The sequence below is a fragment of the Giraffa tippelskirchi genome, chromosome 14, assembly GCF_054371585.1.
Source record: "Giraffa tippelskirchi isolate mGirTip1 chromosome 14, T2T-mGirTip1v1.2.pri, whole genome shotgun sequence".
NCBI lineage: Eukaryota > Metazoa > Chordata > Mammalia > Artiodactyla > Giraffidae > Giraffa > Giraffa tippelskirchi.
In genome coordinates this window covers 72,778,190-72,798,977 of record NC_137288.1, presented here as the reverse complement: position 1 = coordinate 72,798,977, position 20,788 = coordinate 72,778,190, and the positions used below count along the sequence as shown (strand labels likewise).

Genomic DNA, 20,788 nt, shown 5'->3' with positions numbered 1-20,788 from the left:
GGCTCCTCTGTCCATGGGATTTTCTAGGCAAGAGTACTGGAGTGGGCTGCCATTGCCTTCTCCATCTGAAAGTCTACATGACCCAAACATGAGAACATGTAGCATGTAATTATGAATTTGCCCAAATTTATAAGGGGTGTGGTCTTCCAGAAAAGCCTGAGCATCAGAGACACTTGGCGTCAATCAGTAAGCGTGCTAGAGAAGGGGTGAGCCAGGTGAGGTTGCTACAGTGTGAGGTGAGAAGACTCAGCGTAGCCAAGGCACAGTGAGGTTTGCAGTGAAGTCCAAGGCATGTCGTGACAGAGCACAAATCATCTCTGGCATTTGCTTCATGTCTATGAAACTTATTTTCCTTATGAAATGAGAATAACAATAATAAATAATAATTTCCACCTTACAGGTTTGTAAGGAGAATTGAGATGAGGTCTGGGATCATTTTATAAATGATAAGCAGGGGGGACTTCCCTGGTGGTCCAGTGGTTAAGACTTTACCTTCCAGTGTAGGGGGGTGATTGTTTGATCTCTGGTTGGGAAACTAAGATCCCAAATGCCTCAAGGCCAAAAAACCAGAACATAAGCAACAGAAGTAATATTGTAACAAATTCAATGAAGACTTTAAAGATGGTTCACATCAAAAAAAGTCTTTGAAAGTAAAGTAAATAAACTATGATTATGATGATAATGAAGGTGATGACAATATTTCTCCTCGTCTCTCTTAAAAGTTGTGAGAAAAAGCTTCCTTCTGCTCCTTCAGAAACAGAAGCTCCAACAATGCTCTTCGCCTCGCCTTAGACATCTTTCCTTTGTTCAGGTTTGGTGTGTGTTTAGCAGAACACAGAATGCTTTCAAGGAGCCACTGATGGAGGTAGAAACGAGTGTGTGTGGGCATGACGTGTTTTGTGAGTCGACCTGAGTGGAGATCTCCACGAAGAACATGAATGTGGTCAGGTTTTTGAACAATAAAATTACTATGGGTTAATATATGCAAATTATGTAACTTTATGAATTTAAATCCTAATATTTAATTTTAAATTAGATGATCTCCTTATGTAAGTATCTGTAAAAGTAACTTTTATGTGTAATAAAATAGCAACATTAACCAAATCAGATTTATATTAAAAAGCATTCTTTCTTTTAATTGCTTGCTTGGCCTAGAAAAGAGTGCCGATAGTCCCACAATTCATCCAAGGAGAACAATCACACAGTATATTTATTTTGTATTTCTTTATTCTGATAAATAAAGAAAAAAACAAACTACACAGCATATGAAATAATATGCTGTAAACAACAATTGCCAAAAGTTAAAAGACACTAATTTAACATTTGAACAACTATGTACACATCAAATCTTTATCAAGGAAAGACTGAAAGATGTCAACACAAAATTATTGACGAAATATTTTGTTGGTTCCCAATCCCAAATCTATAATTTTTAGCATCTAGATTAGATACTAATTTCAAATCAGATATATTAAAAGTAAATTCTAATGTCTTCTTAGCTCAGCAAGGAAAAGTTATCCTTGACACTTATTTCCAGCAGCTGGATCTACTTCCAGCAGCTGGATCTACTTCCTAGATCATTCGCAATGAAACTAGAATGTTTGTGGTCACTGCAGCCTCAGAAAGTATCGCTCAGGCTGCTTCTGCATTGCCTAGTCTAGCATCCCACAGTTCGCAGGCAAGCACACCCAGACCTCTGTGCAAGCGGCTACAATGAAGACTGGTGGAGATCAACATGAAGAGAAAGACGATGAAATTAGAAAGAGATGTGCCTGATGGTGGTAGCAACACTAAGAGCAAGATCAGGACAATCAACCAGGTCAAGTCAAGTCACCAAATCTTCCACTGATCAATGTTAGAAGGAAGTAAACCGAAAGAAGCCATCACGTGCTTCCAGTTAAACTTAAATCTATTTCCTTGTGCTGGTTCCTTGATGTTGTTGTTTCTATTCTAATAAAAACCAGTTGTAGTTTCAAGGGCAAATGACTTTGCCACTGAACAAGATGATGTCGTCCTTCCTGATTATAAATAGGAATGGGTGATCAGCTCGGAACACACTAGACTCGGGCAGCTGCTTTTCTACGATGTTGCTTCCTGTGACGGCGGTGGCCTCTGTGCCCTCCTCGGTGACCTCTATGTAAGACTTGTGCATCAGTTTTGATACGTATAGACGGCCTCCTGCAGCTATACCAGAGAGATCAGCTCTGGATTCATCAAAGATATCTCTCAGCCTTAGGGCTTCTAAATAGTGCTTGATTTCATAATTCTTCTCTATCTTGAACTGAGGTAGAAACACTTCGACATACTGAGATTTCATTTTTCTTGGATTGGTCCAGTCCATTAGATTCTGAAACGTTAGTTTGTTTTCAATCTGTAGAAATAGTTAAAAGGCAATTTAGAACCATATGGTTAAGAAACAGATGAAACAATAGCTGCAGAGGTATATGGTTTTCCATAACAATTCTCTCCCAGATATTTGCTTATAAGTATGTGAAAGGGTGCCAGGGGAGTCTGGAAATGGGAAATGATTAAAACAAATGGTTCAAGAACTCTTGAATGAATCATAGTTTAATTCGCTTGGCTATGACAAGGTGTGGCTTATTTGTATTGATATTTCAGGGCATTTCTGTTCTCTGCTCACATATTAACATATATAGACAAAGTGGAACAGTGAGCAAGTGACGGAATTTGGGAATAAGAGATCAGAGGGAGAGAGGAACTCAGCAGTCATTTGAATCAGTGTTTCCTGACCGTTTCTGCCTCATGAAAGACATGGAAAATAACATTTGCACAACTTGTAGGAGTAAACTAACAGAACCCCGGGTAGCCAACAGCAAGGAGCCCAGAGTTATAGCCTCAGGGGCTTGTGTGATCAGCATCTCCCAGTGCAGGCACCCACACTGGAAGATTTGGATACAAATTGACTCTCCTACTCAACACGTGTGACAACTGAAGCTCAAGACAATGTAGAGAGATGTGCCCAAGGTGCACAGCTAGGACCCTTAGTGACATAGTGCATGCGTGTGTGTGTGTGTGCCCAGTCATGTCCGACTTTGCAAACCCATGGACTGTAGCCCACCAGGCTCCTCTGTCCATGAAATTCTCCAGGCAAGAACACTGGAGTAGGTAGCCATTTCCTTCTCCAGGGGATCTTCTGGGCCCAGAGTTCCAACCCATGTCTCCTGCTTGACAGGCGGATTCTTTACCACTGAGCCATCTGGGAAGCCCCTAGTGACAGAGTGAGGGGCCACATATATCTTTCCAACACCACTGCCCCGAAGTGACTCAAAAATTGAACTCATCAACTCCTTAACACTGAGAATTTATCATAAATTATTCCAGATTTATAATGGGAAAAGTTTTCACATGAGCATTGTTGACAAATCTTGGATTAATAAATGAACAAATGGGTAAGTGACTAATTCTAACAATCTGAAATCTTGAGGTTGGTGGATAAGAACACAATCAAGGGTCTTAGACATCTTCTTATTCCCCAGCAGTGAGAGCAACAGTGGTAACTTACTTGGGATAGGTCATTATCCGGCAGCATTATGTACATGCTTATACCACCGTGATATCTGAGCTCAAGAACCTGCATGGATGGATCGTTAATGACAGACAAATTGAACTTCCGTTCTTGATGCATCATGGCCACTGCTTTCCCAGGACACTGAAAGTCAAGTCATTTAAAAAAAAAAATTAAAGCCCACCTATTTCATTTATTGACCAAATACAAAGAGAAGAGTGCTGCAGGTTTTTCTTTCCAGTGGATTTTCCCCAACTTGCTGCCAGTAGTGGTCCTATCGGTCCACATCTCAAGTAAAATCACAGACTTTGAGAGTAACTACTTGAGTTTAAAACTCCCCAACTGTGTGACCTTGGGAAAGTTACTTCACCTCTCTATGGCTCTGCACCTCATTTCTGTAATGGAGGTAAACATGGTCTCTATTGCATAGGACTGTTGTAAAGATTATGTGCCTTACTATAGCTAGCACTTGGAACATTGCCTTGCATTTAGTGTTTTATCTAAAAATGTCTATATCATGTCATGAATAATTATTAAATAGCATTATAATTTCAAGTGATTGCTATAGATTTTTCTCTTATCTGAAGTAAAATATGGGCAATTGTTACAAAAATTACAATTTAATAATGGGGTGTCATAAAGCTTTTTTTAAAATTCCTGCAAAATATTTGACAAATTAACTTGCTGCTAAGTCGCTTCAGTCGTGTCCGACTCTGTGTGACCCCATAGACGGCAGCCCACCAGGCTCCGCTGTCCCTGGGATTCTCCAGGCAAGAATACTGGAGTGGGTTGCCATTTCCTTCTCCAGTGCATGAAAGGGAAAAGTGAAAGTGAAGTCGCTCAGTCGTGTCCGACTCTTCGCGACCCCATGGACTGCAGCCTACCAGGCTCCTCCGCCCATGGGATTTTCCAGGCAAGAGTACTGGAGTGGGGAAATTAACTTGAGGGAAACACAGTAGCGGGAAACACGGTAGCTCTTATCTTTAGGATACCACTTCTAGATTTAGAAACATAATAGAGATAGAATAAATTGTCTTTTCCTAAAACATATTGTGATTCTGCAAGCATTTCAGTATTTCTATAAAATCTCCCTTTACAAAAGAAGATCCTACAGAGGAGGATGGATAAATTTTACGCTTGAATCATGGGTTCTTCTTCCTCCAGAAAGGATGTCCTTTTTGACCAAGAATCCAAACCCAAGAAAGAGCACACGTGATGCAGTAAAGGAGAGAAGGCGTCTGCCTAGTGACCCAGGTGGGTGCCTTCTCACCAAGTCCGGGACCACGGGGGCTAAGCCGCAAGTCTCATGTCCAAGTTAGGGAGGGAAGGTTCCCACAGCTGAGTTATGCTGGAGAAAGACGGAAACCAGACTTCTTAACAAAGGGGTGATTTCTCCAATGTTGGATGGAACCAAAGCTGTCAAGTGATATAGATTCTACAGCGTATTATATTATAAGCTATATATTACAGCTCTATTATAAGAGATATAGTCAGGAAGATTATTTTAAACAATGTTATTATACTTGATGTTAATACTTACAGATATTTTATTTGCACATATTCATATTTATTTAAATAAGCCATTTTATAGGAGCAAAATACAAACAAAACCCCATAGACAGTGCAGAAAAGAGTCATGCTTCATTTTCATTCATGGAAATCAGTTAACAAATGCAGTCTACCAGAGAAGTTGAAGGAAAGAGTGGGGAATAAAAGCTCGTTTCCAAATATCATTAACACTGTCAGCCCCAGTCATTAAAATTCTGTGTGTGTGCACTCGGTCATGTCCAACTCTTTGCAACCCCACGGACTGCAGTCCGCCAGTCTCCTCTGCCCATGGAATTTTCCAGGCAAGAATACTGGTGTGGGTTGCCATGCTCTCCTCCAGGGGATCTTCCCTAACCAGGGATCAAACCTGAGTCTCCTGCATCTCCTGCATTGGCAGGTGGATTCTTTACCACCAGCTCCACCTGGGAAGCCCCATTACAATTCTGGGACTGTCTAATATGCTTCATCTTGCAATTACACAGCTAACATCTCTATCAGACAGAGTTATGGTTTATTAGGATTTATTAGATTTCGGTTTTTTCACTTAGGATTTTCAAAATACTTCTATGCCCCTCTCTGCGTTCTCATAGAGGCACCTACATTATCGACTTGCTCCTGAGTTGGCCTCTCCTTAGGCCCCTGCAGCTAACGACACCCAGCAGGGCTGGCCACCCTCCATGCAGGCGCTAAAGGCCACCAAACTCCACGTCCTCCTGGCGTCTGACCTACTCTGCGCTCAAGTTTCTCCTTCTTCCTCCCAAAGTGCTCCTCTCCCCCAGGCGCGGCCTGCCAGGCAGCCTCTTACTGCCCGTCTCCTCACTCATCAGCCATCTTTGATTTCCATGAGCTCTCAGCACTCCCGTGTCTAAAACTTCTGAGGTGGAAAGGTGCAGAAAGAGCGCTTCAATGGCATTTTCCACTTAAAAATTAAGCTATGTTTAAACATTAAATCTGAATTTCTATGCCTCAACACAAAAGACTGAGGATTGAAGGAATTTGTTGTTGTTGTTCAGTCACAAAGTCATGTCTGACTCTTTGTACGCCATGGAAGGCAACACTCCAGGCTTCCCTGTCCTTCATTATCTCCAGAGTTTGGTCAGATACATGTCCATTGAGTTGGTGATGATATTTAACCTTCTCATCCGCTGTAATCCTCTTCTCCTCCTGCCCTCAATCTTTCCAAGCATCAGAGTCTTTTCCAATGAGTCAGCTCTTCACATCAGGTAACCAAAGTATTGAAAGGAATATTCTAGGGGAACTAATGGAATTGCTTGGTTTTACTTGTGAGAAAGACTATGGGTTAAGGTTCATATGCTAAGACAGGCACCTCCTATGAAGCAAGGTAAGGACTCTAATGCGGCATGTCTGACTACAAAGTCTTTGATGTTTCTACTATACTAAGATTATTGTGTGAAAGTGAGAGTATTAGTCTCTCAGTCATGTCCGACTCTTTGTGACCCCATGGACTGTAGCCCACCAGGCTCTTGTGTCCATAGGATTCTCCAGGCAAGAATACTGGACTGGGTTGCTGTGCCCTTCTCCAGGGAATCTTCCCGACCCAGGGATTGAACCTAGGTCTCCTGCATTGCTAGTCATTACTGTCTGAGTCACCAGGGAAGCCCTGTAAAGGCATATTGACAAAAACCTTCCTAAATTAAACAGATTTCCATACCTTGGGAGATCTGAAACGGCAATTTTGGGTCTGGCTCTTGATGAAGGCTGACTCCCACTTGCCTTTGAAGTACACGGCGTTCACCAGCACCATCACAGCAGATGAGCTTATGGTACCTTCATGAAAGACATCCCTGATTTTGCCTTTTGAAAAATAAATTAAGAAAAAAATGTAAATTTTTAATGTAAATTTTAAAAAGCTAAAGACAAGATGAATATTTTCTTATCACATAATTTAAACAATCATGATGTTAGCAATAATCTGTGATCAATTACTTTGTACAGCACTTGCCATGTGCAATGCTTTATGTGCAATATTCGGTTTAATTCTCACAAAATCCCTGTAGGGAAGGCACTATTATTGTTTCTGTTGCCTGTTGAGCAATCTAGGGCTTAGACAGAGAAGTAATTTATACAAAGGCACACAAAACAGGATTCTGGCCCAAGAAGACAATTCTCAGAGACCTTCCCTACTCATAGACACCACACTGCCTTCATTTATTCCAGTGATGAGGCCATAGCACTCCAAGTATAGTTTAGTGCCATTTCATTGAATGGGCTAATCCCTACATTCCATGTTCATCAGATTTTTGCTAAATGCCTTGCACTATTCTGGATACTGAACAGGATGCTATGGGGCCTTCCCTGGGCAGGCCTTCCCCCATACCCTCTGCTTTAGCTCCTCTCTGAAGTGCCTAGATAGTAGTATTTGATACACATTTGCTGGTGGCACTAGTGGTAAAGAATTTGCCTGCCAATGTAAGAGAAGCAGGAGACTCAGGAATATAATGGATTTCCCTTGTGGCTCAGATGGTGAAGAATCTGCCAGCAGTGCAGGAGATCTGGATTCAGTCTCTGGGTCGGGAAGATCCCCTGGAGGAGGAAATGGCAACCCACTCCAGTATTCTTGCCTGGAGAATTCCATGGATAGAGGAGCCTGGTGGACTACAATCCATGGGATCACAAAGAGTCAGACACAGCTGAAGGGACTTAGCGTGCCCACACTTCCTAAGTTGTCTTGCAGATGTAGAAAATCTCCCCCATACCAAATGGAGGATGTTAACTACCCAACACCAGAGCCCATAGCGTCAGGCCCCTTGGAGTCTAAGGACTGAGAATATTAACCTCTGCGATACACCCTGGTGCCTCAGCATCAGCCAGAGAATTCTTCACCAGCTGATCACAAACTCTGCAACTCCCCACCTCCCCTGGCTCATGTCAATGTATGGCAAAACCAATACAATGTTGTAAAGTAAAAAAAATAGATTAAAAAAAATGCTTTGCTGAAACTCTTCCAGGAGCTCAGGGCTTTTTGGGTCTACCACAGGGACTACTTGTTTGGTCTTGCAGTAAACCTTTCTCTGCTCCGAACTCTGATGGTTCAGTTTGTTTGGCTTTACTGTGTGTTGGGCTCATGAACCTGCATCAACAAGTCCAGTGCAGTGGGGGCAACTCCTTAATGCAGTTGTAGCATCCTGGTCACAGCCCTATGCTCAGCATGGGGTTGGAACACAGCATCTATGGCCAGGCCACCTGCTTGAGCTGAGGGCAAGGTGGGTGCCGGGGAGCATTTCCATAAAGTTGGGACTCTTTATTCAAAACTTGGAAGTTTCGAAGAGCTAACTGTATTTGGGGAAATCCTAACTTATTCTGATGCAATAGGAAGAATAAAGTTGGAAAGGTTGGTGGCAGGAGCCAGATAATTGAGCCTGGAAATTCTGATAAGAATTTTTGATTATCTGAAGGTGATGGAAAAGCATTGTTCAGGATTCACTGAAACACAAAAAAGGGCGTGGTCATGACGGATCAGATCCGCCTTTCTGAAGGATGACTCTGGCCGTGTGTGTAGGATTGAAGACGGAGTGGAGGGTGGGGAGGAGGAGGAGGAATAAAAACCTAATGAGACCAGGGTAGGGTTATCGGAATATTGACATCATTTTGAAGTGTTCCTCCAAATAAGTCTTGAGTCCATGCCCTCATCACAGTGAGAATAATTATACACAGATTTGCATGAGAAAGGAAGAAATGGAAATGAATTACTGCTCCAAATAAAGAAAGGTACTAGAATCTGATACGCCAAAATACTTTAACACTAAATGGAAGGCAGGAGGAAAGGGGATGACAGAGGATGAGATGGTTGGATGGCATCACCAACTCAATGGACATGAATTTGAGCAAACTCCAGGAGATGGTGAAAGACAGGGAAGGCTGGTGTGCTGTAGGGTTGCAAAGAGTCAGGCGCGACTGAGCAACTGAACAACATTAAAAAAATAATTGCATAGTTTTTTGATTTATGAAGAGTATATTTGAAATATTGGTGGCTAAAGGTCAAATTAACTCTACTGAAGTAATGATGAGTGAATGAGCAAAAGCAAAACTGAGCCACTGTACCCTTATTTCCTGGAATAATTAGATGCTTTTGAATGTTTGCACTTAAGGGTGCAAGTTACATGTCTCATATTTTTGAAACAGAACCAAACTCAGCAAATATATATATTGTTCAGAGTATAAATCAAGGCTGTGTCTTAGGTAAAGAAATGACAAGCTTTGGAATCGTTGACTAAGAAAACAATGAATAGATTTCTGTATTTGTTTTGTACTAAACCAGACCATTAGCTGGAATTTCATTTTTAGTTGGAAAGAGACTTGTCAATAAAGAAATATGCCTTTTTATAGAAGGAACCACCATTGCCAGATACACAATTTTGATAAATGAAGAGAATTTAACATTAAATTTATTTTTTTGACCGAGTGTCATAAAAATTATGTGTGTGTATGTGCTCAGTCATGTCTGACTCTCTGCGACCCATGGACTGTAGCCCACCAGGCTCCGATGTTCATGGGATTTTCCAGGCAAGAATACTAGAGTGAGTCGACATTTCCTCCTCCAGGGGATCTTCCCAACCCAGGGATCTAACCTGTGTCTCCTGCATTGGCAGGTGAATTCTTTACCATTGTGCCACCTGGGAATCCCTGGACAAAAAATAGAGCAATTTTAAATAACGGCAATCACTTCTGATAAGCAGGAACAGTTTCTCATATGTACAAAAGACTCCCAACTTTAAAATTGGGAGTTCTCAATATTCACATATAACTGACAGTCTTGCAGAAAAACAGGGCATCGCACTCACCGTGGGTCTCATTTTGAATCCATTTGTTAATTTTATATATGGTGTCTTCCACATCATTTGTAAAGTCGACTCTTTCCACTTTGGCGTTATACAATTTCTTAGCACACTCAATATAGTCCTATAAATATAAATGGTATACAGCTCTATAAGTAGTAAACACAGTTCTTTTACTTACAAATCACCACCAACTAAGCACTATAAGAAATATATATTTGAAATTGTCCCCTCATTTCCACTACCTTACTCAAGACGACGTCCTGCCTCACAGGTGGAAACTACGGCTGAGAGGGAGACCGGAGAGCTTGAAGCTGAGCTCGCACAGCAAGCACGCTGACACGCGCCGGAGGAGATGAGCAGAGCTTGCGGCTAATACGCGCCCGCTCAGCTCCACCACTGCTCTCTCGCCGGGAATATCCCAGGAGCCTCCTACCTCTTGCCCCTTGCTTGTGTCATCCTCTTCCTACTGAAAAACTGTCCAAGAAACCTAGCAGATATTGCCTTAATCAAGTAATCAAAGATAATATTGTCAGCAATAGGATTAATCAAAATCCTGCCAGGGAAGCAATAAGGGTAATATGATGAAAATAAAACAACACCCGTGATGTTTTCTATCAAATCAGATGGAGGTGTGATCTAAAGAAATGGTGATAACCATTTTGAAACATATGTGTGTTAGCTGCTCAGTCATGTCCAACTCTTTGCGACCCCATGGCCTGTAGCCCTCCAGGCTCCTCTGTCCATGGGATTCTCCAGGCAAGAATACTGGAGTGGGTTGCCATTCCCTTCTCCAGGGGATCTTACCAACCCAGGGATCAAACCCCAGTCTCCCACATAGCCGGCAGATTCTTTACTATCTGAACCACCAGGGAAGACTTTTACGACATGTAAGTGTATCAAATCAACGTTTTGTGCACCTTAGACTTACACAATGTTATGTGTTAATTATGTCTCAATAGAGCTGGAAAAAATATGACTCTAATTATGAAGAAACAAAATTCACAGTGAAGGACATTCTAAAATCTAACTAGTCAAAAACTGGACATTATGAATAATCATTGAAAATGTCAAGATCCTTAAAGTCAAAAAAAGTCTAGGGAAGTGTTCCAAATTGAAAGATACTAAAGATACATACCAATAAAACACAATGCGTGATTCTGAAGTAAATTATTTTGCTACAAGATGATGTAGTGATGATTGGTTAGACTCAAAATGATCTAAAGATTAGCTGATAATGATATAACAGTGTGAATTTCCTGATTATGATGTTGCACTGTGGTTACGTAGGAGAATCTCATTGTAGGATTACACCAAAGACCTCAAATATGATTAGGGATCTCCAGTGGTTCAGGAAAAAACTTTTCTTCTCTATAATACTTGCAACTTTTCTGTAAGTTTCAGATTATTTCAATATAGCTTTTCTTTTGAAAAGTAGAAGGAAGACCTAATAAGTCTTCTTCACTAATGGACTGTGAAGCTTAGGGAAAAGGAGAAGACAAATTTGACCCAAATACTTGGTGGATAATTCACTGAGAGAGAACACAGAGGAAAGAGAAGTCAGAGGACAGAAGGGATGGTACATGAGAATCTGGAGGTGACCGTCTGAGGACTGGCAGGAGGCAGGTACAGCCACAGAGCATGCAGAGGCAGGCAGAACAGGCTAAAGAACTACACACTGTTTGAACACGTAATCTCTCCTCGGGTAAGAAAGTAAACTGAAAATGGAAGATGGCTGAGGACAGAAAGTTTCAGGAACACTAGTATTTTAGGGATGCCTGGAGGAACAAATACAAACAAGAGACTGAGATGAAATAAAGGAGAAAGTAGAAAACCAGGAGAAATCAATACCATAGAAACAATGAGAGGGGAAGTTTCAGGGACCATCATTCGTGTTGAATACTATGAAGAGGGAGATAAGAAAAGAACTGCAACGTGTTCATAGCTTGGGTGTCCACATGGAAGGCAGCAGTCAACTTCATAAAAAGGATTTCAGGGGAGCATTTAACATAGACGCCAGACTGCAATGGATTGAGGAGTCAAAGGGGGGGAAATAGACTCAGGGAATACATATTACTCTTTCATTAAGCTGGATCTTTCAAGCTTACATTTTCAGAGTGAGAAACAATAAGATAGGAAGGAGAATCATTAAGCAGCTTTTAAAGAAAAATTTTAGAAAAAAGGTACCTTGTACATATATTTATATGCTATGAGAAAGAAGAAAGTAGGGTAGTATAAGCCCAATAAAGAATATTGATGGAAAGATAACACCAAGGAAGGGGCTAGGAGGCAAGAAAGCAGTGGAGGAATTGACCATTTAGGAAAACTGTCCCCTCTGAAATTGATGGAAAGAGGGGGAAAGATCAGCAAATGGGTTAGGATATGAATCCTGCCTCTATTTTCTTTGCCAAGTAGAAAACAAGACCTTCAGCTGAAACTGATGCTGGTGGTGAGGGGTTGCTGGGAAACTGAGAGAAGCAGGGGAGTTTTCAAACACTGCCGTCAGGAATGAATCGCCAAAGCTGGCTGTTGGACACCATGGAGAGCATCTGACTGGGGCGGCAGGGAGCCCGCCATGCCGTGGGGGTGGCAACCGCACACTTCCAGGCTTCCCACAAGCATTCTTTTGTAGCCCAGGCACAGCTGTGAGTGAAGTCACGGCACTGATCCTGAGTCAGGGCTTTGTTGGAAGAAAATGGGGAAGGAATGGCTGAGAGTAGTTCAGTGTAGGAATAAAGCTGGGGGGAAGAGAGCCGATACGCTGAGAGAAAGTCGAGAGATCAAGAGGATGAATAACTCAGTGCAGCTGAAGAACAGGTAGAGTAGGGATGAAAGGATGAGAAGCTCGGGACAGTGTGACGACACTGGAAAACTGGAGTTGTAGATTTCAGGTTGTTGATGAGTTTCAGGGTGTGGCTCGGGTATCTATAATGGTGTAGAGAGAAGGTCAGGAAACTGTGGAAGCTCAATCATCCATAGGGACACTGAGTTTATTCAAAACAGTGGCAGAATCAGGTATGGGATAACACGTACAGCAGTCCTACCCAAGGCACATTTAGCAAGGGTTGGGGGAGGAGGGGGAACACGGGGTCAGAGACAGTGGTTGGGTCTTCTATAATACCATTCTTTTCACAGAGACCATTTACACGTTACTATCTTTATCAATTCTAGTAGAATATGTATTCTCTTATTTGAACCCATATTCAAATGTGAGTTAAAAAGTGTTATAAGAAGAAATGTAAAAAACTTGGAGGCTGTCTATCTTTATACTGATCTATATGATTGAAATTTGCTGCTGCTGCTGCTGCGTCGCTTCAGTCGTGTCCGACTCTGTGCGACCCCTTAGACGGCAGCCCACCAGCCTCCTCCATCCCTGGGATTCTCCAGGCAAGAACAATGGAGTGGGTTGCCATTGCCTTCTCCCAATTTGATGATAGGTACATTTAAATCAAAAGTAGTTTTTAAAAGAACTTATTGTACTTATAAATGTTTGGGAGGAAAAAAAAACAGCTGTCTTGTTTTCAATGTTCTTGATTAGATCTCACCTTTACTGTGCTTCTGGGTACATTGCAATGAGAGTCAGAAAAAGGAACACGGAAAGCATGATGCTATAAATAGCACCATGATAGACACATCAATATCCAGTCTACGGCTGAGGATCCCTCAGGAACATAACAGCATCCGTGGGAATTGAGACTCAAACTGTGGGCTGAACATCATGGTGGCCCCTGTAAAACTCATGTAGGATGCCTTTGGGAGGATTAAAAGCAAAGTGACCGAATGCTTCATAACTGACAGGCTGCCAAATGATTTGGGAGCGGTGCTGGAAAGGGCAGAGAATCTGAGTGGGTGACAGACAGACGAAGCATTAATGACTGGGCGGAACACGGAGAGCTGGAGAAGACGCAAGTGGAGACTAGCCGAGAGATGTCATGGGGCGGAGTGTTATAGTTGTGTGAGACGTGGAGAATTAAAAGGGAGGAGAGTCTTCCCCCAGAAAATCGTGGCCACTGTGTCTGCTTGAACAGTGCTACGAGCTTCTGGTTGTCATAGCAACGATGGGTCAAGCATAGCAGCATGCAAGAGTGCATCCTGGGACTTGCTGGTCTTTGAATGAGGAGAATTCCATGGTGAATGAATGGGTAATTCAAACACCATGTAGTAGTACCAAAAATGAGTCTGCTGACCTCAAGTTATTTACCTCCTGTGTTGAGTCTTAGCTGCAATTCTACCATTGGCCAGCCTTTTACGGCTATGTCTCTTACCCAGAACTCTTATAAGTGTGTACCATGCGCTCAGTCATGTCCAACTCTTTGCAACACTATGTTCTGTATCCACCAGACTCCCTCTGTCCATGGGATTATCCAGATAAGAAAATTGCAGTGGGCAGCCATTTCCTGCCCCAGGGGTCTTCCTGACCCAGAGATGGAACCCGTGTCTCCCGGGTCTCCCGCATTGCAAGTGGATTCTTTCCAAGCTGAGCCACTGGGGAAGCCTCCTGTTATAAGTTATCTTATTGAAAAGATAAGTAACTGCTGGGAGGAGAGATGGGAGGGCATAGCTGAGAAAAAAGGAGGTGAACTCAGCACTAGGGATGAAGGACTACCCTAGAAGACAGAAAACTCAAAGGAAAAGTGGATAGGCTTTTTCTAAGCTGCCCATAGACAACCCTGAACGCACTGGCTGCTCCTCCCACCCCAGTTCTAACTCTGCGTCACTGCCAGCGAACAAGATCTCTTCTGTCTTGGAACATGTCAGTCTAGTGACCCTGAATATGTGATCACTCAGGTGAAGAAAAGTTGTATGTTGGAAATAAAGTGATAATATTGAGAAGGCATCTGGGAACCTAACTAATAGTGACAGGAAAAAAAAAATACATCACCTTGGTATGGCCCCATGGAAAAGTGCAAGCCTTTATTCAGATGATGAATTGAACAAGACTCAGGTTCATAACAGAAATAACCATCTAACATAGAAGCCTGCACTTACCTTTCGAATATCAAATACTTTTTCTGCAAAAAGTCCATTAGCAATGCTGAGTTCATAATCCTTGTGGGATGTGTTTATATCAGAGAGAACTCTTTTCAGTTGAGATTGGAGTCCTGGCTGCCATTAAAAAGATTTATAAAAAATTATTCTTGGGCTGCAAAGATATGCCTACTCTTTTTACACATGAAATAAAACATGTATAATATTATCATAAAAGAATTTAAAAGCAAGGATGCTTATTAAAGCAGGAAACAGTGTCACATGCATCTAAAATTTCTCACCCTTTCTCAAAATAGTGTCTGTGATCAAAGTTAATTAAAGGAGCTAGTGAAATAAATAAATAACCTTAAAATAAAACTATTAACAGAAGATAATGAATTTGTCTAACGCATGTACTAAATAATTCATTTTACCAAAGTAAGTTGACTGTGAATATCAAAGGATAAAATGCAAACATTTAGTTCCACACTATCTTGCCAAATTTTAGCTAACACATAAGTAAAATATTGGCTTACTTGATAATTTACAAATAACTTTTCAAAAATTGTATCTGGTATACCCACAATACAGAAATCTGAATGAGACAAGATCTTTTGCTTTAAAGGGGAGAGAACATAGAAATATATTAGTGAGATGGGGATTTTTCTAAATTGAGTCTCGCAGTCTCTTTCTCTAGAAGAACATATTGTCTTTACCTGAGTATCAGAAGAGTTTCCATGTCTTGAGAAGGTATTAAAGTGAAGCACCTGTAAACAGGGAACAAGGAAAGCAGTCAGCAAGTAGTGGCAAACAAGAAGAGAACTAATAAAAATAAAGTAGAGATTTCACTGTTAGTGGTTGTGTTTGTGTGTTTGTTTGTTAGCACACAGGGCAGCGATGAACTGTGCACCTGCCCTACTGATGTGTTTAGAACAAGACTATTCGTTGGGGAAAGTATCACAAACTGGGGAATTCATAAATCAATGGCTACAAGTGAAATATGTTTAATAATTTTGGTTTGCTCATTCTTGGGGAGCAATTTAATAATTACTGATTAAACCTGAACAAGAATCAAAAATAGTCTCATAAAAAAATGAAAACTTCGTTTAATGAAACAGGAGGCAAGATTGGGGCCAACTACATATGTAACAAGACACAAAAGCAAGAGATTTCCATGGCAGTCCAGTGGCTAAGACTCTGTACCTCCAATGCCAGGGGTCCCAGGTTTGATTCCTGGTCAAGGGACTAGATCCCGAGTGCCACAACTAAGGTCTGGTGCCACCAATTAATAAATAATTTTTTAAAGACATGAAAGGAAAACTAGTTATTGAGTGTCTAGCAAATATTAAATAGGAAGCAAAATTGGGATTTGATAGATATAACTTTTGATCCTGCAATTATTTGAGAGGCTACCCTGGTGTCTCAGTGGTAAACAATCTTCCTGCCAATGCAGGAGACATAAGAGACATGGGTTTGATCCCTGAATTGGAAGATCCCCTGGAGAAGGAAATGGCAACCCACTCCAATATTCTTGCTTGGGAAATCCCATGGACAGAAGAGCCTGGCAGGCTATAGTCCATGGAGTCACAAAGAGTTGGACATGACTGAGTGACTAAACAAACAAAAAAATTACTTGAAATTAAGCAGTTTGGGGTTTTCCTTTTTCAGCATGGCTCTCAATAACCCCGTTATTCTAATAATTGTTCCTATGCCTATCTTGATTTCTTGCTACACTTTATCTGCCTTTTTCCAGGCCCTCTGTCTCTGGGATATGAAATGCAAAACAGCTCCATTAATAGGAAGTAATAAAATGTATCATGCATGTGACAATCACTCATGCAGCTGTCTGGGGCAGACGAGTGCATCCTGCCTCCTCGGCACGGGTGGGCAGTGCACGGGCGCAGCATTTATCTTATATTCCCCCAACCAATTGTCTGAAAGATCTAAACAACTGCCAGGCAATGGTGGACTTGTTCTATTGTCTCGGTCTGTGACTCTCAGAATCTCATTGGTTGAATTTTCTGTAAAAAGATGTAGCTTTGCTTTAAGGGACCTTTTGGACTGTGTTTGAGCCTCTTCACTGGTGAGGAGTGGGAGTCGGGGAAAGGGAGGAAGGACTGTTCTGACGCAGGGTAAAGAGACACGTATGGGGATTTAACTAAACCAATGTTGCCATCAGAGCCTCTGTGAGGGATTTCTACTTCAAAGCCTCAGATGCCTAATGACAGCACCATCTTATTGGCTTGGGGAGAATGGAACAGCTCAGAAAGGGATATGAAAACTTATAAAGGCTACTAGTATCATCGTTAGTCTTAAAATGCCAGAAAGAGTTGGAACCTAACCTCAATTTCTATATCCTCTTAATCTACAATGATAATGTGAGATGGAGTGAGAGAGAAGGCAAAGCCTACAAGGCACATTTGATTTGCACATTAGTTCTACGATAGATTGAAAAGTCACAAACGGAGTCTTCGCAGACATCAAGGAATATGCCTGGAAGCCTGAGTGTCATTTTTTCCCCTAGTTCTAGGCAGTTGTGGGGCAGGAAGAGCATCAACACCCTTTCTCATCCTTCAGTACCTTCAAGGATATTGTGGTTACCTCTTCCCAGCTGATCAAGTTGACTAGAATATTCCAGGGTTCGTAATTCTGCCTCATAGTTTTGTGGTCAATTTCACTGTGACTATGATTCAAGGACAGAACACTGAAATTACTAATTTAAGGGACTTCTCCGGCTGTCCAGTGGTTAAGACTCCCCCTCCCAATGCAGGAGCTGCAGATTCCATCCCTGGTCAGGAAGCTACAATCCCACATGTTTCATTGTGGCCAAAACACATAAAATAGAAGCAATATTGTAACACATTCAATAAAGACTTTACAAAAGGTCCACATCAAACAAAACAATCTCAAAAAAAAGAAACTGCTAATTTGTCACTAAGAAAGGAAGGTTCAACAAGGACCCTCCTCCCTTATTTGAATAAACTCCAAAATAAATGAAGTTTATTTTGTAATTACAAGGGGAAGAAACAAAAGCATGAGTGTTATTACTTGGGTTATGTTATTATAGGGCTTCCCTTGTGGCTCAGATGGTAAAGAATCTCCCTGCAATGCAGGAGACCTGGGTTCAATCCTTGGGTTGGGAAGATCCCCTGGAGAAGGGAAAGGCTACCCACTCCAGTGTTCTTGCCTAGAGAATCCCCATGTACAGAGGTGCCTGGTGGGCTACAGTCCATGGGGTCTCCAAGAGTAGTTTTTTTTTAATTCTTACTGATTTGTAACATTCATGTTAAAAGTTTACCTCTCAGTACCCCCAGAAATGAAAAAGGAAAAGTTGCAAAGAAAAGTCTGTATCATCAGTCACCTCAGCATGAGCTGGAGAGAAGCACTAGCCAGCTTTTGTTCACTGAGCTTGAACTTGGGCAGCCCCTTTGCATATTTCCTTTCCAAAATAAGGCCTGGAAGTTGGAGGGTCCATTTCTATCATCTTTGAGAAAGATTTAACCAGGAGAAGGCTGAGAAAACTCTGGAAGTCATCTTGATTGTTACATAATGCTATCTTTAGTAAAATATATATGGCTTTGTGGAAAAACATTTTGAATGGTGTCTGCTCCCCTGAGTTCTAAACCTTTTACTCACTACCTCATAAAAACAACCTAGTAATTAACTTAATTAACTGAAGCTTAGCAAGGAGAAAGGAATCTTCTCTTATTTTTGACCAAAATTTCAGTCAGACTAACTTTTTAAATTTCCTGCAGCTGTCTTTACAAAAAAATTTCCCAAAGTCACCATTAGATAGATCGACTATTTGAGAATATGTGCATGTACCAGAAACAAATTCACTTGCTTCTAAAACATTATGCATTTTAAATAATGAATGGAAACCTTTTTTTATTAGTTGCTAGATTGATTTTTCCAAAGTCAATATCTGTATTTATCAAAATATTGACTTCAAGATAATTGAAGCTTTATGATAATGTACTTGGAGCTACCTTTCAGTTTGCTGTCTTTAGGGCAAATAGCTCTTTCTCTTGGAGATATCTGGTGGTGTCTAGGGGCACTTTTTTATTTTCATGATGGGGGAGAGGTGTGCTGATGATATCTAACAGGAAGGGGCCGGGGCTGCTGCAAAACCGCCTACAAAGCACAGAACAGCCCCTCACAACAAAGAATTCTCTGACCCAGAAGGTCAGTAAAGCCAAGGTTGAGAAATTCTGCTTTAGAATAAGACCTTCCTAAGTTTACTAGCAACTCCTGCATAAAACTGGGAAAATGATGCCAACTCCAGGGTTACTATGAACATCAAATAAGATATGTGGAGAGCTTATCCTGGAGCCTGACCCTGATGGAGTTCCCAGCTGGCTGTTGTTATTGCATTAGCGTGAGGTGCTCAGCGCACTGGGTTACGAACCACTCCAGCTCTGGGACAACAGCATTCTTAGACTCTGTGGTTATTCCCTCGCATCAGTTACCGGTGGAGCAATCCAGGGAATGAAACAAGTCTTTCCAGCTTCAGTGACTGCACAAGTAACCTTCAATAAGTACTGAAGTGTGAAAGGTTACAGCAGGGATCCCTTCCCTCTTGCACTGGTTTATGAACTAAAATAATGGGAGGAATCGGTGGGCAGAAGGGAGGGCATCGAAGTTTCAACATGCAGCTCAGCCCTCGTATCCCACCTGCTGCTGACCCACTGAATTTCAATGGCAAATTCCTGAGAGAAGGGAGAGAAACCATGACCTTTTTGCCTCCCTGCAGTCTCGCTCAGGGTAGTGGACAGGAGTGAGTTAATAAGCCGTTTCTGAATGTGGTGGGGAGGTGATGCTGGTGACAATGTGACAAGCATCCCGGTGGGCTGCGTCATCCAGACTGTGCTATTATGCCGTTTGTGGGCAGGTCCCCAGTGCCTAAGCCAGGACTTCACTGGCATGTCTTTCTAGCTCTCCCTTCTCATCCATATCACTCAGGTGTGCCTGCATGCTCAGTCCCTCAGTCGTGTCTGAGCCTCTGTGACCCCATGGACTGTGGCCCACCAGGCTCCTCTGTCCATGGGATTCTCCAGGCAAGAACACTGGAGTGGGTTGCCATTCCCTTCTCCAGGGGATCTTCCCGACCCAGGGAGTGAACCCAGGTATCTTGTGTCTCCTGCGTTGGCAGCAGGTTCTTGACCGCTGAGCCGCCATCACTCAGGCTGAGGCTCTCTACTTCCGTGCGCACCTGGAATGTCCATCAAAGCTGGAGTGCTGGGCCCCTCCCCCATAGTCTCTGATTCAGTAGGTCTGAGTTGGAGCCGAAGATTTTGCATTCCTACTGAGATCTCCAGGTGAAGCTGGCATGGGAAACACACTTTGAGACCCACACTAAGGCACAGTATCAAAGCTGCAGTTCTGGAAAGGTTCCAGCTTAAAGAGCTGGGGTTGCAAGCTGCGTTCTTTCCTCCCCCTGGACAGGGTCCACTGAGAGGTCTTCCTTTACTTGAGACCATTGCAATACAATATGCTCTTGGGAAAAACAATTCTCCCTGCTGATCGATTACAAAAGTCATGGTTGGTGATGCAATTGACACTGACCTTATCAATCTGAGAAGCACAGTCACCCCTCGCACCCAAACGAACCAGGGCCAGGGCAGTGAAGAGGCTCAGAGAAGAAAAGAACACATTTTCACTTCCTTGATTGCTGTCCATCTCTCTGAACAAATTGAAGCAAAAGTCCGCATCTGCTGCAGCGAGGGAGGCCATGATGAAATGGAGTACAGCCTAGAGAGGGAGAAAAGAAAGAGCTCCAAGTACATTTTCTGTGGATATTATGGGATTTTTTTTTTTTAATTAGAGTATAATTACCTCACAATGTTGTGTTAGTTTCCACTGTACAATAATGTGCATGCTAAGTTGTTTCAGTCTTGTCCAACTCTTTGTGACCTCATGGGCTGTAGCCTGCCAGGCTCTGTCCATGGGA

The 20,788-nt window shown here is 42.1% G+C and overlaps 1 protein-coding gene across 2 annotated transcripts; it reads right to left on the bottom strand.

Annotated features, from left to right (window-relative positions):
- Positions 1-1,209: 1,209 nt before the first annotated feature.
- SERPINB7 (serpin family B member 7) lies at positions 1,210-20,583 on the bottom strand. Of its 2 annotated transcripts, XM_081561564.1 has the most exons (7): positions 20,404-20,583; positions 15,555-15,605; positions 14,860-14,976; positions 9,877-9,994; positions 6,747-6,889; positions 3,524-3,670; positions 1,210-2,371 (listed from the first exon to the last, which is right to left on the bottom strand). In XM_081561564.1, the coding sequence occupies exons 1-7, from the start codon at positions 20,569-20,571 to the stop codon at positions 1,973-1,975; spliced, it is 1,143 nt and encodes a 380-aa protein (XP_081417690.1). In that variant the 5' UTR covers positions 20,572-20,583; the 3' UTR covers positions 1,210-1,972. The 2 variants fall into 2 exon arrangements, with proteins under 2 accessions (XP_081417690.1, XP_081417691.1); XM_081561565.1 differs by lacking the exon at positions 15,555-15,605 and having other exon boundaries at positions 1,973-2,371; positions 20,404-20,571.
- Between the last annotated feature and the right edge of the window lie 205 nt (positions 20,584-20,788).

Excerpts from the sequence above, each read along its gene's own strand:
- SERPINB7 (XM_081561564.1), bottom strand. The coding sequence starts at position 20,571 with ATGGCCTCCCTCGCTGCAGCAGATGCGGACTTTTGCTTCAATTTGTTC. Across the intron at positions 15,606-20,403 it reads GTGCTTCTCAGATTGATAAG|GTGCTTCACTTTAATACCTT; the intron begins GTCAGTGTCAAT and ends CCCTGTTTACAG. Across the intron at positions 14,977-15,554 it reads GAAACTCTTCTGATACTCAG|CCAGGACTCCAATCTCAACT; the intron begins GTAAAGACAATA and ends TTTTAATGGCAG.